This window comes from Globicephala melas, chromosome 7 (assembly GCF_963455315.2).
Source record: "Globicephala melas chromosome 7, mGloMel1.2, whole genome shotgun sequence".
Classification (NCBI taxonomy): Eukaryota; Metazoa; Chordata; class Mammalia; order Artiodactyla; family Delphinidae; genus Globicephala; species Globicephala melas.
In genome coordinates, this window is record NC_083320.1 from 44,273,654 (window position 1) to 44,292,214 (window position 18,561).

General features: G+C 36.9%; 2 protein-coding genes across 9 annotated transcripts in view; one reads left to right on the forward strand and one right to left on the reverse strand.

Annotated features, from left to right (window-relative positions):
- The window catches only part of PMS1 (PMS1 homolog 1, mismatch repair system component), a 98,447-nt gene extending 96,606 nt beyond the window's left edge, over window positions 1-1,841 (reverse strand). For 5 of the 7 annotated variants that reach the window (XR_009564585.1, XM_060302147.1, XM_030847686.2 and 2 more), the window contains exons 1-2: window positions 1,707-1,826; window positions 864-979 (exon numbers count right to left, since the gene is read on the reverse strand). The gene's annotated coding sequence lies outside the window, so the exon portion shown is untranslated. Of the gene's footprint in view, window positions 1-863; window positions 980-1,706 lie in introns of all 7 variants that reach the window. The other 2 variants (XM_060302146.2, XM_030847687.3) reach the window with 2 other exon arrangements.
- A 96-nt stretch (window positions 1,842-1,937) lies between these two features.
- Window positions 1,938-14,305, forward strand: ORMDL1 (ORMDL sphingolipid biosynthesis regulator 1). Of its 2 annotated transcripts, XM_030847695.2 has the most exons (5): window positions 1,938-2,071; window positions 3,139-3,209; window positions 3,658-3,838; window positions 8,914-9,065; window positions 12,730-14,305. In XM_030847695.2, the coding sequence occupies exons 3-5, from the start codon at window positions 3,665-3,667 to the stop codon at window positions 12,863-12,865; spliced, it is 462 nt and encodes a 153-aa protein (XP_030703555.1). In that variant the 5' UTR covers window positions 1,938-2,071; window positions 3,139-3,209; window positions 3,658-3,664; the 3' UTR covers window positions 12,866-14,305. The 2 variants fall into 2 exon arrangements, with proteins under 2 accessions (XP_030703555.1, XP_030703556.1); XM_030847696.2 differs by lacking the exon at window positions 3,139-3,209.
- The last annotated feature ends 4,256 nt before the right edge of the window (window positions 14,306-18,561 follow it).

Consider the following 18,561-nt stretch of genomic DNA (forward strand, 5'->3'; position numbering starts at 1 on the left):
CACACAACTATTAAGTGACAGATGCACACCTGCATATTTTGTCATGTTTGACTCCAAAGGCTATGCTCATCCAGTCTCACAAAGCAAAATTAGAAACCTTGAGTCATCCTTGAAATTCTCCTCACTCTCTACATCCTGCCACCCACTCCTGCCTCTCTTACTACCTAAATATTTCTCAAACTAGTTCTTTCCTCTCTATCCCTATGGCTACTGCCTCTGTTCAGCCCTTCAACAATTTTCCCCTGACCTATTGCAATAACCAGCTAATTGACAGCTTGCCTGGAATCTCAACCACCTACAGGATTCTTTCTATAATTTACATTTAATCATGTTGCTATCCTACTTAAAATTTTATAAATATTTCCAATTACTAACTATGTTAAATCCAAACTCCTTACAATTGAACCTCTGTCTTTCTAATCTCATCCCACTCTTCTCCAAATGCACACTAGGCCAGTCATACTATGCAACTTGTCTCTCTTAATGTGATGGCAGTGACTCCTTCCTTGGCTCATAAGGTTTCCTTTCTCTACTGATGACTTCTCACCATCCTTCTAGATTTAGTTCAAGTATCACCTCCTCGAGGAAGCCTTTCTTACCAGCTCCAACCCCTGCCCCAACAGATTAGGCAGTCCTTCCTCTGTACTCCCAGAGCACCTTTTCCTTATTTCTAACCCCAAACTCATCACAGATTATTCTAAGTATTGGATTTCTGTCCCTTCCTCCTGGCTGAGAGTTCTCTGAGGATATATTAATCTCATATCCCTAGCACAACCTCTGGAACATAACAAGCATTCCACCGTATGTGTACCAAACGGCATCTTTTGAAAAGTGGAAGGGTTGATATCAGGCTTACGACTCACAGCAAAGAATGTCTAAGAATGCCAGGAATCAGTCTTCTATATTTGCTGAGAGGTAAATCAAACACTACTGAAAGAGTGCTGACGATCAGGAAATTCAGTTAAGGCTAACAGTGTACCTAAAAAAGAAGTAAAGATCAGAGAACTCATAGATAAACTTTAGGAAGCACACAATGAAATAATTATTTTTTTAAAAAACGTAATAAATCTAACCTAATTGGTTTTATAAGGCTATTAGAAATGCAATATATGTACACATATATGTGTATATACAGTCAACATTCTCTTACACCAATTTTGAAAAGCCATTGTAAGTTATTTCAGCAATATGAATTTAAAAACCCCACATTTCCTCAGCATATAACACAAGTACCTGTCTTCAGCGTGTAGACAGACCCAGAATGACACCAGTAAAAATCATGGTTAACCGAAAAGTTTGCTTCTGCCACTTGCATGATGCCACAACCTACAATATTATAAAACCCCTCACTCACACTCTAGACAGGCTGAGTTACGGCCGTCAGGGGTTAAAGTTTCTTCCTGGCAAACAACAACTTTTAAGATCTGCACCCAGAAGGATCTGAGGAATGGGCTGCAACAAAGGCCTAAACACCATTTAGTCAGGGAAGTCCAAATCAGACATTAAGCAGCCCACACCTGCTGGGAGACCGCTCTCCAGGTGTGCGCGCTCGCGAGCCGGGCTTCGTCCGCTTCCCGCCCCGCGAGGGGGGGGAGGGGCGCCCACTGCGGCCGCCGGCGCTCCCGCCCCGACCGGGACAAGTGGAGGGGAGGAGGCTCTCGAGCTTACGATATAAGAATGAATACCCCTTAGCCACACGACACTACCTTCTTGCTCGCGCGAGGTGGGCAACAACAATCCACTAGCAGACCAGCCAGCGTGCCACCCAGAGCCCAGGCCCGGCCTGGCGGATCCCCGACTCACCCACAACGTACGCGGGGCGGGGCAGGCACCGAGCACACCGCCCTTAATCCCGCCCTGCCCGGCGAACGTGTGATTGGCGCCGTCCTCAGCCAATGCCCTGGCAGCGCGTTCCGCCCTGAAAGCTTCCGCAAGCTGCGCCGCGCCGCGCCGCGCCGCGCCGGGCTGGGGCTGACCACTCGCGTTCTGCCTGAGGAGGCGCAGCTGTCGGCACTGCAGCCACAGCGGAGCTGATACTGCTCCGGGCCAGCCGCCGGGAGTGGGGCGGCGGGTGAGTGGGCACGAACGGCCGCCGGGACTGTGCTGCTGCCCGGGCAGTGGGGAGCTGCTGGCGGGCCCGGGTTGGCTTGAAGGGAAAGAGTGGACTCCTGCTCCGTCCGCGGCGCCCTGTCAGGACGTGCGGGCCAAGTGGCCCCCAAGGCTTGCCCCCCGAATCCCCGTCGTCGCGTCCTGGCCCTGACGGGATGTGCAGCTCCGAGAAGAAAGGGGCGGGGCGAGGGGCACTGTGGCCATAGCAGCGGCGGCTTTTGCTGAGCTTCCAGTAGCTGGGAGCTCCGGCCGCCGGGGAAGGCTGCCGGTGATGGCAGCGGTGGGGGGGGGGGGGCGTCGCTGTGGGTCGCCCGGCATCGCGAGGGCAGAGCCGAGAGGCTCTTCGCTCTCTGAAGTCATTGTTTGCCAGTCCTGAAGTGGCGTGGCAGACTCCGTGGAAGGGTTTTCTGGCCTGGGATAGAGTCAGTCTTTGCCTTCCAGCTCAGATGTAAATTTTAAACCTACTTTCGAGCTTTTTTTTTTTTTTCCTATCCTGTCGAAAATGGGAAAGGCATCTTGAGTGGAGGCACGTTCTAAGTATAACTTATAGCGTATAAAAAGAATGAAACATGCACAGTGGATGTTTGGATTGGAGGGACTTTTTACACATTTAAATCTGAGGCTTTTGCTTTGTTTCAGTGCAACCAACTTTCATCACCGTAAGCCTATAGATTTTTGGAGGGAGAAGGGCCATTGTACTCCGGAACACTTGATGGACGGGGTTCGGAGAAATTCCTCTCTCAGGGCCAACTCTGTAATAGAAAGTGTTTATATATTTTTAAATCAGAGCTGTTTGAAATATAATGTAGCTCTGCTCCCCCCACCCCCAATCTCAGAAAGAAAGGAAGAAGGGAGGGAGGGGAAGAAGGAAGGAAAGAATGAGAGAAAACCAAAGTTTTAGGGAAGGTGACTAGAGTTAAAATACGCAGAAGAAAGACTCCTTGTTTAAACCTAATTGTATCACTAGGTTGAGAAACAAACCTTATCCCTTGACCATGTAAAATTTCCACCTCATTATGTTCCTCGCAGCTTCAGTACTCATAAAGGAGTGATTTGAACTCTGACCACTCTTTATGGACACAACACTCACTACATTAAATGTAAGTCTGGCTACTCAGAACAGACTGGTTAGGTCAGCTGTGCTTTTTAATATATTATTCTGTTGGTAAATTTACCTCCTGAGTTTTCACTTCTCTTAAGAAAATGTAGGTTTTCTCTTTCAGTTTGCGTTTTCCTGCCCATTACTTCATTTAGTAAAACAAACATGCTTGAAGACAAGCTTTAGGAAAGGCATTTTAACTGTTTATTTTTTCAACAAGCAGCATAAAAATAAGTCTTGCTTGTCTTACTGGGGAGTTAGATGTTAAGAATTATTTACTGCCCTCGTCAGCATCTGCAAGTAGCATATTTTGGAGGGTCTGTTTGTTCTATTTCAGAATGATGAGGTAAAAAAATAATCCCAGTAACACTTATTTTGTCATGTCAGAATTAGGAATATTTAGATTTCCAGTTATATCAGTGTTGATTCATCCCATTGCCTTCCTACAGCGCAAACATGAATGTTGGAGTTGCCCACAGTGAGGTGAATCCAAATACCCGTGTAATGAACAGCCGGGGTATGTGGCTGACATATGCTTTGGGAGTTGGCTTGCTTCATATCGTTTTACTCAGTATTCCCTTCTTCAGTGTTCCTGTTGCCTGGACCTTAACAAATGTTATACATAATCTGGTAAGAATTTCACCTTATACTGAACACTTAAGGTTTAATGGTTTTACAGAGACTGGGCAAGGCAGCAATGGGAAGGTACTGTTTTGCAAGACGAAAAGAGTTGTGGAGATGGATGGTGGTGATGGTTGTGTAACATCGTGAATGCACTGAATACTATGAACTGTACGCTTAAGAGTGGCTAAATGGTCCATGTTATGTTAGTGTATTTAAACACAGTTTTTTAAAAAGCTTAAAGTTTTATGTTACAAAGAAGAAAAACACATGACTCAGTTTTTTTAAACAGTTTGATTGAGATATAAAATTCACCCATTTAAAGTGTACAGTTCAGTGATTTTTAGTATATATGACAATTTTGAAGAATTCTTACCTGGAATAAGATTATATTTTTCCTATCACTTTATATTTAAACATTGGACCCTATTTGTAAGTAAGACATTTTTTTCTCCTGTTGGTTTTGTAAAATCTGAAAAAAAGTAGGGCATTTTAGCAAAAATTATAAGACACTGTAATTCAGGCCACTATAATATATTGATTAACCAAAATGTATCAGAGGAAGTAATTGTGTTTTTTGGTTAACTGGAGTCTAATGAACATCTTTGGCTTAAATCCTTTCTAAATTGTATATATATACTTTTCTATTTCAGTACAGAAATTTTGAGCTTAATCATACCTTATATGATTCAGAAACTTATGGTGCCTTAGATTCTTCCTGTTGACTATTGCTCTTTTGTATTATATGATAGCTCTACAAAGTACCAGAGGTTAGATTGACTCTACTGACCATATTATGCAGCCCTGGAAATTGCCTGTTTAAAAACAAAACAAAACAAAACATGATAGTGACTTTTCTTGTCTTTAACAGCCTATTAAAGTAGAATGAAAGGGGAGAAATCTGGTTAATTGAGACTTTTAATTGAATCCAGATTAACTATATATTTGTTTAAAGATCTAACCAAAATGAAGAGCTTAGAACTTTAAGACAGAAAAATGTAGGAGAAATAGGTTTTTAAAAAATTGATATTATTTATATCTTCTGGAAAGCATTTGAAGTTGACTGGAGGATGACAAAGATGATGTGGTAGAGATCAGTGAATGTCCCTTTAGTCCATTTTATGTGATAGACTTTGGAAGGAAGTGTTTAAAAACACTGTTTTTAAATAGTGACTTCTCTGAAATATTTGACACTAATCATATCCCTTTTATTGGAATTCTTTTCCTTTGGCTTCCATGGGATTGCTTTTTCCTAGATATATTTCTGATCTTTCCTTTACTATTTCCTCTTGCACAGTTTTCTCTTTTCCTCTCTTAAATATTGCTGTTGTCAAGGTTCTTTTTTTTTTTTTGCGGTACACGGGCCTCTCACTGTTGTGGCTCTCCCGTTGTGGAGCACAGGCTCCGGAAGCGCAGGCTCAGCGGCCATGGCTCACGGGCCTAGCCGCTCCGTGGCATGTGGGATCTTCCCGGACCGGGGCACGAACCCTTGTCCCCTGCATCAGCAGGCAGACTTTCAACCACTGCGCCACCAGAGAAGCCCTCAAGGTTCTTTTCTTCATCTCTTCTTATGATATATATTTTATCTAGGTTACTTCATCTATCTGTATTTTCAGTTTCTACCTGTTAAATGATGATGACCATATTAATATTGCCAGATCACCTTGCACCTTAAACCAAACAAGTATAAATTGAATTCATTCCTGATATATCCCTTACCACCCACCACAATCTGTTCCTGGATTTTGTTCCTAATCTAATCTAAAGGTACCACTATCTGCCCAGTAAGCCAAGCCACACAGCTGAATGTCAGAGGTAAAGTGATTAATATAATGTATTATCCAAACAGAGACTGTTTTGAGAGTAAAAGAGAGCTCTAGTAATAACTACTCCAAGAGAGTAAGTGTAAATCAGGACCACCCACGGCAAACTAGTATATATAGTCACCCTAGACTTAGGGTAACTCCTTTTCCTTTATATTCCACATCCATTTAGTCAAAGCCTTGTCTATTCTACTGCTTTACTGTCTTCAACTTGATCCTTATGGGCATTGCTATAATTTCATGCTCTTCTTTCCCCTCAGGTAGATTACACCAGTAGATCAAGTGGTCTCTTTGACGCTTCTCTACTCTACTTTCCTTCATTCCAATTTGGCAGGGTGATATTTTTGAAATTCATGTTTGTTCAGGTCACACTCTTAAGTCCTTCAGTGATTCCTTGTTACATTCATAGTAAAATGCCAAGTTCTTTGTGTGGCATACAAGACCAGTTGATAATACTACAGAGGCAAGAAAGAGACCCAATCTTAACATCTCTCCAAACACAAGCTGTGCTCTACAATAATGAAAATCGTCTTCTCTCACCTTTTTGCTTTGGCTTAGGCTCTTCTTCCACTATTTTAATACCTCTTCCTCCTTCCTACTCTGCCTGGCTAATTCCTGTTTCTCCAGGAAAACTACTCAAGTGTCACCTCTTCTAGGAAGCTACAAAAGTCCCATGCTGCATTTTTTTCATGAATTTATTATCCTTTTATAATTAGCAGTTTATCTTTCTTTTGTTTTTATCTCTAAAGACCTATTTAAATGTTTGCTGAATAAATTAGTCTGTTCTCACATAATTTTCCCTTCTCCAGTGGCACATGTATTAAATGTACTTTAGAAGTCATCTCCTCCCTTCATGTTTTCAGTTGGTTGACTGAGACTGAGGCACAGTATATGGCCATGGACAAAGGACAGGAAATGAGAACAAGTAGGGAAGCAAACTTCTGACTTCTTAGTCCTCCACTAAAAACCTGACTAACCAGCCATAGATGTGGCAATTACATGATGCCAAATGTAAATTTCTTTTGAAGTAAGCCTACATTAAACCAATTAAAAATGTGAAATACATACTGCATGCTTTTAAACATGGGAAAATAGACCAAATATGGGAAAAAAGAAAAAACATGGTCTCTGTCTTTCTGAACCATATAGTAGAAACCTACAGCAATTGTTTTTACTCAGTGCTACAGTTCACTCTTAGAAGTTTTAATACTTCACAAAATTCTTATCCTAGCTTTTAAAATGAAAGAGAATTCTCTTCATTTTGAGCCAATAAATATTTGTTAAGGGCTAACTATGAGCTATATATACTTTTTTTCCCTAATTCTTTTAATGTGGGTATAAATCATCCATCACTAAAATTTTATAGAAAAACTATTAAAAATAAAAATGGAGTAGAAGATAAATGGTTAGATAAGATTTTATTCTTACTCATTAAAAAGAATACATAAACTATTTGAATATTATATTCTGAACACTGGTGAGTGTATGTGGTTTGAAGTAAATAATTAGAGGACTGTTCTTCTTTCTCTTTGATAATTCTAACACATGTATGGTCTAGAGTAGAGATTCTTAACTTTTTTGGGTCACATTCTCTTGAGAATTTGAAAGCATACAATTTCTGTTTCATAGTCTCTTTTAAAACCCATGTGAAAATGGTTTCTTGTGCTTAAACAATAAACATTCCTTGGCTTAATGTCATCTTGGCTTAATATCTACTACTTGCTTTGTATGAGCCCTTGTTCCTGAGGTAGTCAGGCTAATGGGAAAACAAACATTATGTAAACAACTTTAAGACAATATGTTGTCCTATAGTAAAGTCTTTTCAACAAAATTATATATATGTACATAGGCAACAGGTTAATTATTGCTAATGAGAAGGGCTTCACTAAGGAGTTATCATTTGAGCTGAACCTTCAAGACTGAGGTAGGTGACAAGGAACCATCAAGGCTTTAGCCTCAGCAACAAGGAACCTTTCCCTCCTCTGCATTTCCTGAGTACTTTGATTGTACCTTTGATAGTAATTTCTGCCCTACATTGTAGTTGTTTATGCATATCTTTTTTTTTTCTTACCATCTCTTAGAAGATTGAACTTTTTCAAGGCATTGGACATGTCTTGTTCAATTTCATATATGCATATAGGTCCTGTGTCCTGTACATATTAGCCACTTATTAAATGTTTGTAGAGTTATATCCAATTGAACATGAATCCATTCCTCTGTTGCTTAAGTGTTACTGTAGGTAAACAACTTTTAAATTGCCTAATGGAATAACTAGGAAGCAGACAGACTAAACTTTGAAAAGAAGGGCTCTCTTAACCTAGTAGAATAATGTAAAATTTCAAATCACTAATATTTCTATTTTTTTCATATATTTATTAAAAGTTGAAGTAAAAAAAATGATATCACATCATGACTTTAATAAGTAAAGCTGTTTCATGACCATATATAGGCTTTATTCTGTTACCAGTGCCTCAGACAGTGATCCTGCAATGAAGCATTAACTATCAATCTAAATGGGCATCTCAAGTAAACCACATCTAGTATACATTGGTTTTTTTCCCCTAATTAACCACAAAATTAGATGCTTAAACATATCGCTGGACAGAATGGCTTTTAGTAATGTTTTTTACTTTGATTTTTAAAAACTAACTTCAAAAGACACTATTGAGGTACAGTGGTGATTTTAAAAGTAAATTGTGTTGAACATTATACTTACTACATCAAACCATCTTTGTTGCTTTGGAAAAGAACTATTGAGACAAAAACAGTCCTAATATTAAATATTTTCAAAACAATTTTCCCCGATACAGAGATTTTGTTTATTATTATTTTCCAACTTGTATGTTTTTATCATTTTATAAGTATCATCAGATTTACTAATATGACACTCTAAACTTTCCTACACATTGGAGAAAAGGTAATTCTATCTCCCAACAGGAAATGTGTTAGAAAATCTAAATGTAATGATGCAAAGCTACCCTGATGGTACTTTTCATTTCTTTTCAATTTAATAGGAGATGAAAACAGGTTACTTTTAGTTGACTTAGAGTGGTTTTCAGCAAATAATATTTGCATGTAAGCCCCTGGAAGTTTTGTTTTACTCTGAAGAAACCGGCCAGTCTTTCACAATATGAAATCTTAAAACTTGAGCTGTCAAGTTAATCACGCTCTCTGTCACAGTCTGCAACTGTCTTAATGCTAACTGGCAAATACTAATTTTGTATTTGATATTTATTATATAACCCCTTGCTTGTTTTCCAGGGGATGTATGTATTTTTGCATGCAGTAAAAGGAACACCATTTGAAACTCCTGACCAGGGTAAAGCGAGGCTCCTAACTCATTGGGAACAACTGGACTATGGAGTACAGTTTACATCTTCACGGAAGTTTTTCACAATTTCTCCAATAATTCTGTAAGTGGTGGAAATTTTCAGGTATGAGGAGGATTGGATGAGAGGAAGCCATCCTTTTATTAGATTAAATTTGAAATAGAAACAGAATATTTTGTTGAAAACCTGTATCAGTAAATTGCTACTTCATAGAGATTATAAAATACAGGCAAAATTTTTAACAAGCTGGTAATAAACCAGTTTTCACTTCAGTCAAATATATATGGAGACAACCTTACATGTTTATCAGTATGACAAGACATTCTAGAATACAAGTTAAATATATTCTAGTTCATGTCTTTAAGCTGCTTGCAAGAATACTAAACACATAGTCTTGTTCTGTATTCTACTATCAGATTAATCTCCATAAACAAGGATTTGGATGATTTCAGATGAATTTCATTGACCACCTGCCACATCTGGATGTTCCAACTCCTTGGGAGAGACAGTATGGTTTAGAGAAAAGAGAGATTAGGCTTTCATTGTAGGACAGACCCGGGCTGAATCCTGTACCTATCACTCAGCCTGCTTGGTTTGCTCATAAATAAAATTCTAGCCAATGGTACCTAACTCAATCTGATGCTGTAAGAAATAAATGAGATAATACCTATCTGTAAAACATCTAACCTTATATATGGCATGTAATTTCCTCCTATTACCTGATATTCAGGGTCCTCCACAAAATGGTTCCTACCTCATTTTTCCTTTATGTGACTATTTTACCCTCACCCAACTCCTACCTGGTCACACTCTTCTAAGCAGCATTTCTTAAATACTTCATGTATAGTCCTATTTCTATGCCTTTGTTCAAGTCATTTTCCCACCTGAAATGTCTTCTCCTTTCTTAATTTATCTGTCTTATTTTTCTTTCAAGATTTAAATTGTGACCTTACCAGTGAGGTCTTTTCCTTAGCAACCAGCCTTCAATGATAATGCTCTGCTTTGAAATCCATAGCAGTTGTTATATATCCCTTATTTATTGTCACTTTGTATTATTTCTCTATTATTATGTTTATTTCTGCAAAGAATTTATAAGTACATAGATTGCTTTGAATTCCACACTCAGTTGCTTTCATATAATGGATGTTTCGCATATATCCTAATCAAACACTCGATACCACAAAGGAGATACATATATATAGATATATCTCTCTCTATATATATAGATATAGACATAGATTTATATATCCATTATAGAATCAGTACAGTCTGCAGCAGCTGGAAAGACTTCTTGGAGGCATTAGAATTCCTTAAACTAGGACTTAGGGTAGGTTTTAGACAGGTGTTTAAGTTAGGGAAGACATTTTCAAATGAAAAGAATAAAGTAATCATAAAGTGGTAGATTTCTTTTTCCTTATATTTATAGCACTTGGGAGGAAATTTTTTAAGTTTTTAATTGTTTTAGTCCCACATAAAATTCATGTCAAAAGAAAAATTATTTGTATGGCCTAACAAAGATTAATGCAATAACAAGAATAATGGTTATTCAAACAGCCCTAAATTTGTATTTTAGCTCTACTACTCTCTAGCTATGTGACTTTTGGCCATATTATTGAAAGTTTCAGTTTCCTCATCTATAAAATGTTTAGGATTGCATTATAATACAGTTAAGCCTTGAACAATGTGGGGGTTATAGGCACCCGCCCTCTGTGCAGTTAAAAATCCAAGTATAACTTACATAGTCAGCCTTCTGTATCCCCATTTCCACATCCTCGGATTCAACTAACTGCGGATTGTGTAGTAACTGTGGATCATGTAGTACTGTGGTATTTACTATTGAAAAATATCCATCTGTAAGTGGACCTGTGTAGTTCAAACCCTCATTGTTCAAGGGTCAACTGCACATGTAAAAAGCCTGACATATGCTGAATTTTCAATAGAAGCTATCACAAAAAAAGGTGATATCACTTAAAAGGCTATCACTTAAAAGCCTAACTAAGAGGTACCTGTGTACAACACCCATATTTCTTAAAGTGTACTTTTGACCAACAGGTATGATTTTAAATATTCTGTGATTAAATTCCTTATATAACTGAGGAAACAGCATTAAAGCCATCTGTGTAGCATTGATATTTTTCAGAGTGCATTTACATTTTCTTATTTGATCATTTGTCAGGTAGGTAGGATGAGTAATATTATCCCGGGTTTTTAGATAAACAGATTCAAATGCATCATCTTCATCCAGATCTTGTAGCTAGTTGGAATCAATAGCCCAGGTTAAACCCTAAACTTCTAGCTTCTAATACAGGTCTCTTTCTAGTATACCCTTTGGCAGATAAATGCTACCACACTGATTCCTACCTGGGTTTTGCATCCCCTTGGAGGGTTGTGTAGGTTTTTGTAAGAGTCAAGTAATTTTCATATGATCCACACACACAATCAGTTTTTATTAAAAGACATAAAGGAGACATATGCTATGAGGAGGAGAAGCCATTCCAAGAAGATTTATTATTTCTAACATATCAGATTACAGATTAAACCTGTAATGATGATGAGAAATTAAATGAGCTTACTGAATGTAAATGGTATCCTATATTGTTCAGTTAAGGAAGTATGAACAGTCTTCAAGTATATGAAAGCAGGAAGACAGGATTTAAAGTAAGGATTGAGGAATATGGTTTATTCTCAAGAATGAATTTTCTGACTATAGTTTGTGAAACAGGTGGAAGAGTATAGAATTTCTCAATTTAGATGGTTCTGAAAATAATGTGTACAGCTCTCTGATGTTTTTAGTTGTACTTGGAAAATAGCTGTTCTTTTCTAACCATATTACACAAGATATTTATCACTCCTTTAGAGGAAACACTATTAAAATACTTTTCTGTGTACTCTAAAAGTACTAATTAGACAAACACCCTTGTGCATAGTAACTTCTTAGTTATCATCAAGTAAGGTATGATGTTTTAGGATACTCTTTTAGTGGCCTCATGATGTGTCTTCATTTTGATGTACCCTTGGGTCAAACTAGGCATTCTGACTCGATGATCTGTGGTCTTAAAGGTGGCTTAGGCTTCTTAAAACAAATTCTCGGATATTGGATGTCTTTGAATATATATATACATATGTTCAGTTATAGCAAAACAGCTGGAATTTTACAATAGTGTCTCTCAAGTTTCCCGTTATACTGGTTATATACCTGTTAACTTCAGTATGGAAATGAGAACATCAAAAGGGCAGTCAAGTATTTGTTTTCTTTCAAAGATGCTAAACTCTACTAATGCACTAACACCCATTTTTCACAACTTTACAGCAGTAGTTTTTAACCTTTTGGTGGGTCACAAAACCGTTTGAGAATATGATGGATGCTTTGAATCTGGACTTTCTCTTCAGATATATACACATAGATACAAAACTACACCTGAAGTTTCAGGAAGCACATGACCCCTAGTTTGAAAGCCTTCTACGTTAAAGACTATAGTAACTGTCTTGCATTAAATACATTTAACACGATTGCAGAAAAGCAAAATGTGCATATATGCCTCCATTAAACAAATGTTTAAATCCCAAATAAAATTAATTTAGGCCCCCAAACTAAAACTTTTGCTCTTGTTTTAGTGCTCAAAGAAGTGGTTCTGCTTTTAGGTATTTATGTTTCAGTGGCCTTTTTCCTACCTTTAAATATTTTAAAAATTCTAAGTAATTTCACTTTTAGATGTTATATATATATTCTTAACTTTTATTTCTACAGATATTTTCTGGCAAGTTTCTATACGAAGTATGATCCAACTCACTTCATCTTAAACACAGCTTCTCTCCTGAGTGTGCTAATCCCCAAAATGCCACAGCTACATGGTGTTCGGATCTTTGGAATTAATAAGTATTGAAATGTGTTTTGAAACAACAAAAATTTTTACAGCTACTGAGTTTTCTGTAAGGAAGGAATGGTTACTAAACTGCACTGTTTCTGTGATAATGTGAAATGAGAGGTAGCTACATTGGAGAGCCAATTGCTGGTTCTTCATATTGCTGTTTTGAAGTGCAGATTCTTATGAGAAGATGCCTTTGTTAAATGCATCTGGTATCCTTCTGTAGAGAGGCTTCAGAGGCAGGCTGGGCAGGCCCAGCTTATAAGTTAAATGGCTATAAAGTAAAGGTGTAGTAGATAAATCCAAGGAAATAAGAGATTTATAAGAAACTAAGTCCAGCTTAGCTTATAATGAATGGGCATTATGTTAAGAGAAGAAAATGTTTAATCATTCAGTCATGGTCAGTTTAAGCAGAGTTACATGTAAACCAGAATCATTTCTTTGCAAGTTTATTATAGATTGTTTTTATTACCATGCATATTCCTTTTGTGTTATATAAGAGGATATATATCCTCTTGTTTTATACAAACCAATTCCTACCTTATGAATGTACTTTTTTGGTTTTGCAGGCTCAACATTGTGTTGATTAGATGAGTTCATTTTTACATTTATTAAGTTACTGAGTTCATGAAGGTCCACCTTCATGACTGATTGATGATAGAAGATAGTTAGGCACCTTAGAAGCAGCCTCTGAGTCGGCCTTCTAATTTTGGAACAAAGTGGGTTTTGCTGCCTTTCCAGATACAAGGCTGCTAACCTAATTAAGAAAATAATTTATTTCTCGTAATTAAAGTATATGGTAGCTTAAAGGTCTGCTGATTTGGTTGAGCAATCTAATTGTTGAAGTCTGCCATTCTTTAGCGATGGAAATTTAAAATGGACAACTACATAGCCAACCTGTGATCTGGCAGAAACTGCTTCTCTAGCAATACTATCAGAGTAAATAATGGAGTCTTTTTTTAGCAGGTCTGCAGTAAAAGATATCTTTTCTTAGTCATCCTGCTCTCAATCTCCATACTTTGCCCATTAACATTTTGCCTGTCAATACATGAGTCTTAGTATAGATAACTCAGAATGGTAACTATTTCCAAAGCAGCAACCGTATATACTGAATCCTTGTGACTTAAGAGAAGCTTTCTATAGTTGCTGACATTAATTGCAAGAAATAACTATATTCTACTTTGAGAAATAAACATGTCAAAAAAAGTATATGTGGCGAAACTGAAAAACCTAGTAACATTTGTAAGCAAAATTGAGTGAAAAGAATTATAATACCAACTTAAAAATCAATTTGTTTCAAACTGACTTTTGGGGGTAATGATCATTGTTTTGTATTTCAAAAGTATTGAGTTTAGAAATCAGTTGTATGATAATGCTTTTGTATGTTTGTCTTTTCTCATGTATTTTTAAATAACCAGTAATCTGTACTTTAATAAATTTTTCTTTGGTGTAAGGTTATTGCAAAAGCTTTCCAAAGTCAGTCATCGAGTTACACTTAAATTTTTCAAGTTTTTTTTTAAAGCAACTGAATTTGTAAAATTAAGGTAGCTAAAAAATATTCTTTTGTTTTTCTTCTTTTTAAAGTTTATTTCAAAAGGCTTATATTTTTTGCACAGACTTCAGAGTTAGAAATCTGCCTCTAATACAGGTCTTCTGCTGTTTTCCCTACTTTTGCCCTTCAGTGTTTTAAAGATATTTATTCAGTAGATATTTGAGGGCCCACTCTGTTGTAGGAATTTTTTTTTTTTTTCTCCCGGTACGCGGGCCTCTCACTGTTGTGGCCTCTCCCGTTGTGGAGCACAGGCTCCGGATGTGCAGGCTCAGCGGCCATGACTCACGGGCCTAGCCACTCCGCAGCATGTGGGATCTTCCCAGACCGGGGCACGAACCCTTGTCCCCTGCATCGGCAGGCGGACTCTCAACCACTGCGCCACCAGGGAAGCCCACGCCCGTGTTCTTTTGACTTGCCCCATCCTTTATTCTTTTTTAAACATAGAATGGTATTTTTTAGGTTTATGTCACTATTGTCAATTAAACTAGAAAGATCCTGAAGGGGCATAGCTATCTCCTTAACTAATATCTGTATGAATTAGCCTTACAAAACTATATGATGCTGAGAGTTGGAAAAAGATCTTAGAGGCTATAATTCAGCCCCATCCTTTACCTTGAATTTTCATCAACCCTCTATTCAGTTTCATTGACACCTCTATTCAGTTCTGTGTTAGCACTAAGAAAGGAAGACTTACAACTTACAAGGCTGCATTTTTGTTATGGAATTTATAACATGTTTTACAATGAGCCAAAATTTAATCCTTATTCTGTATAACTCCTCAATTAGTTACCTTTTAAACTGTTATCAACAGCACTGAGTATTACCAGAGCCTTCACCATTTTCCATATGATATGGTTTCAAATTTCTCCCATGATCCTGGTAATTCTGCTGTAAGTTGCAATTTATTATTATATAGCCCTAAGCTAATTACAAGAGGTGATTGATAGATGTGATGTCACTACAACAGTACCACTTCCCTTGTTCTGGATACTTTTTATTTTTAATGCAGCCTATTATTTTAGCTATTTTGAGAGCCACGTATCACTGATTCACTTTATGGTCTCTAAAACCTCGAGTCCCAACATGTAGCGCTGTTCAATGGTGGCTTTCCCTTCATGTACTTATTTAATGGATTTATTAAAACAGAGTCTAAGATTTCTTATTTTTTCTATAGATCCCCATGTTGTTAGATTTTAGCCTATTGATTCATCTTGTCTAGCTGAAGGTGAATCTTCTCATGCAATATATTTTTCTTATAGTATGTTTCCTATTTTAGTATATATCACTAGTAAATATGACTCCAAAATACCCTCATGCTAATCCTGCAAAAGACAAATGCAGCAACCCAGTATAGACCAATGCAGTTTAATAATCTTTCTAACAGGACAGATAGAAAAGTGTAATTCCCAAAACAGTTACATGGATATTACATATTGATGTTGGAAATGTAAATGAATTTAGTAGTGAGAAGACAAGTCTAGGTAAAATAAAAGGAATTTTTGAGTAGCACTGGACAGGGAAGTAAGATAGGTAAGAGAATAGCAAAGATAAACGCTTTATTTTGCTTGATGTCAAAAAGTGAGATGTCTCAGGTTTTTATTTTACTCCCTAATTTCAGTTCCAGTTAAAAATGATTCAGCAGATAGTTTGTTATATGGGGTTTAAAAGCTTTTGTTTAGCTACAGGTGAATGTATAAGAATTATAAACATCAAATTTAGAATACTGAATATCTTGGGTATACAGTACCCAGAAAGCTCAATTGTATTGGGTGATACTTTAGCTCTTAAATTGGGTGTTGGGTTCACAAAAGTTGACTATATTATTCTTGACACTTTTTCATAATCTAAAATATTTCATAATTAAAAAATAGTTTAGTAAAAATATATTTGGATTTTATTTTATGTTCAGTATAGCAGTGTAATTTATTCTATTTCTTGACTCATTCAAGTCTTTAATAAACAACTAATGGTTATGAAAGTGGCTCAACCTGTAGCTCTAAAGTTCTATATAATTTTAAGTTAGCAGATAAGCCAATTTTATTACTATGTCCTTTAACTGCATAATTACATTGATAAAAATACATTCTTCTCAAATTCAAGAATATAAGTAAGGAAACTACATCATTAACACTAGAATGAACTCTAAAATATGAGAGGAATTTTATAATATATAAATATTCTGACTTTCCAACTATATAGTTATAAATTTTTTGACAACACTTTTTTGAAAAACTTGAAGATTTTGCAAGATAAGCATGCATTATCTTCTCCATTTTGTAATTTTTTAAATGGAAACAGAAGAGCAGATGATTTATTGGCTATTGCCCAGGAAAATACGAGTATACCAGCTACTACATGAAAACCTGATACAGTGATTCTGCTTTGAAACATCTGTCCCTCCTTTGAATTATCAAACGCATGCTTCTATCATGGTGCTTAATGGTCATAGGGAGTTTACGGAAGCAACAAAGAAATTCACCCTCGCCCTCTACTGCCAAAACATGTAGACCCCACACACTTGAAAAATAAGGTCATCTGAGTATGGCAAATTCTCAAAAAAATAAACACAATTACCATATGATCCAGCAATTCCACTTCTGGGTATATATCCCAAAGAAGTGAAAGCAGGGACTTGAAAAGATACTTGTACGACCCACGTTTATACCAGCACTATTCATAACAGTCAGAAGGTGGAGGTAACCGAAGTGTCCACTGTCAGATGAATGCATAAACAAAATATGGTGTATGTACACAATGGAATATTATTTAGCTTTAAAAGGAAGGAAATTCTGAGACATACTACCACACTGGATGAACCTTGACATTAATGCTAAGTGAAATAAGCCAGTCACGAAAGGACAAGTACCGTGTGAGCCCACTTACATGAGGTACCTAGAGTAGTCAAAGTCATAAGGACAGAAAGAATGGTGGTTGCCAGGGGCTGAGATGAAAGGGAAATGGGAAATTAGTGTTTAATGGATACAGAGTTTCAGCTGGGGAAGATGAAAAAGTTTTGGAGATGGATGGTAGTGACCGCTGCACAACAATGTGAATGTACTTATTGCCACTGAACTGTTTAAAATGGTGATTTTGTTAACATATATTTTAACACAATTTTTAAAAAGCAGTAAATTTGTAAAATAAGCATAATCGTTCTGCAAACGAAATAAAAAGCAAAATATCTTCCAAAGATGATACCTGATTGATGGTATTACCATTAATGAAAGAATGTTCCACATCAAAAAATATTTGTCAGCAAAGAAACTTTAAGAAGAGAAAGGCAAATGACAGTGTATTTTTAGCACAATCCAACCTATGAAGAACATAAGGCAGGTATGTGACTCAAGTGGAAAGGGGTGCATCAGGCCTGAAATATTAGCTGTTAAAAGCACCAAACTCATTTCTATTGCTTCCATTCCATTGTGCTAAACAATCGTTATAATTTGGATCTGGCTTTCATTGTAATTTGATCAACACAGAGAAGGTAAGGATCAGCAAGCTCAACTATCCTAGACCCTCCATCATTTCTCTTAAGTTAATACATTAGTATTATGGGTTTTACATAGCAGTTTCTTAGCAAATTGAGTGTGTGACTCAGCACTACAGAGTCCAGTCACTTCCAGATCTGATAAACCAATTTCAACCTAAGAAACGAATCAGATGTTGAAACCCAGTCATCACACCATGGTCCTGCTAGACTGTGGATACCGCCTTCCCCTGCAACTTTTCTCTCAATGCACATTTTCCATAATGCTGTATTGTAATTGCCTATTATTAGACTCAGTTCCTTGAAAATAGAAAATGGATTTTATCTTTGATCCCTAACAACTAATAAACTGCCTAGCACAAAGGAAAGAACCAATAAATATGTGATATGTGAAAATGAAATCCAGTTTAGTAAGACATAATTAGGGAATGAGTATTGTAGAGATTCTTCTATATAAAGTTTTTCTCTTAAGTTTACAAATGGAAAGCTAAGCAATAGCAGAGACAAAGTGAACATATTTAGATTCAGAGCTCTCAATTCAAGTTGAAGTTACAGTGGTTAAGCCATATTTTCTTGAGAACGCCCATGAATGTGGCATTCAAACCATATGATGTGATCTGCATGAAAGCTCAGACAAGCCCCAGAGAGCATGCCTTTCCCGCAATAACTTCTCCA

Coding starts and splice junctions, on each gene's coding strand:
- ORMDL1 (XM_030847695.2), top strand. CDS start 3,665: ATGAATGTTGGAGTTGCCCACAGTGAGGTGAATCCAAATACCCGTGTA. Junction 3,839..8,913: donor CAAATGTTATACATAATCTG/GTAAGAATTTCA, acceptor CTTGTTTTCCAG/GGGATGTATGTATTTTTGCA. Junction 9,066..12,729: donor ACAATTTCTCCAATAATTCT/GTAAGTGGTGGA, acceptor TTATTTCTACAG/ATATTTTCTGGCAAGTTTCT.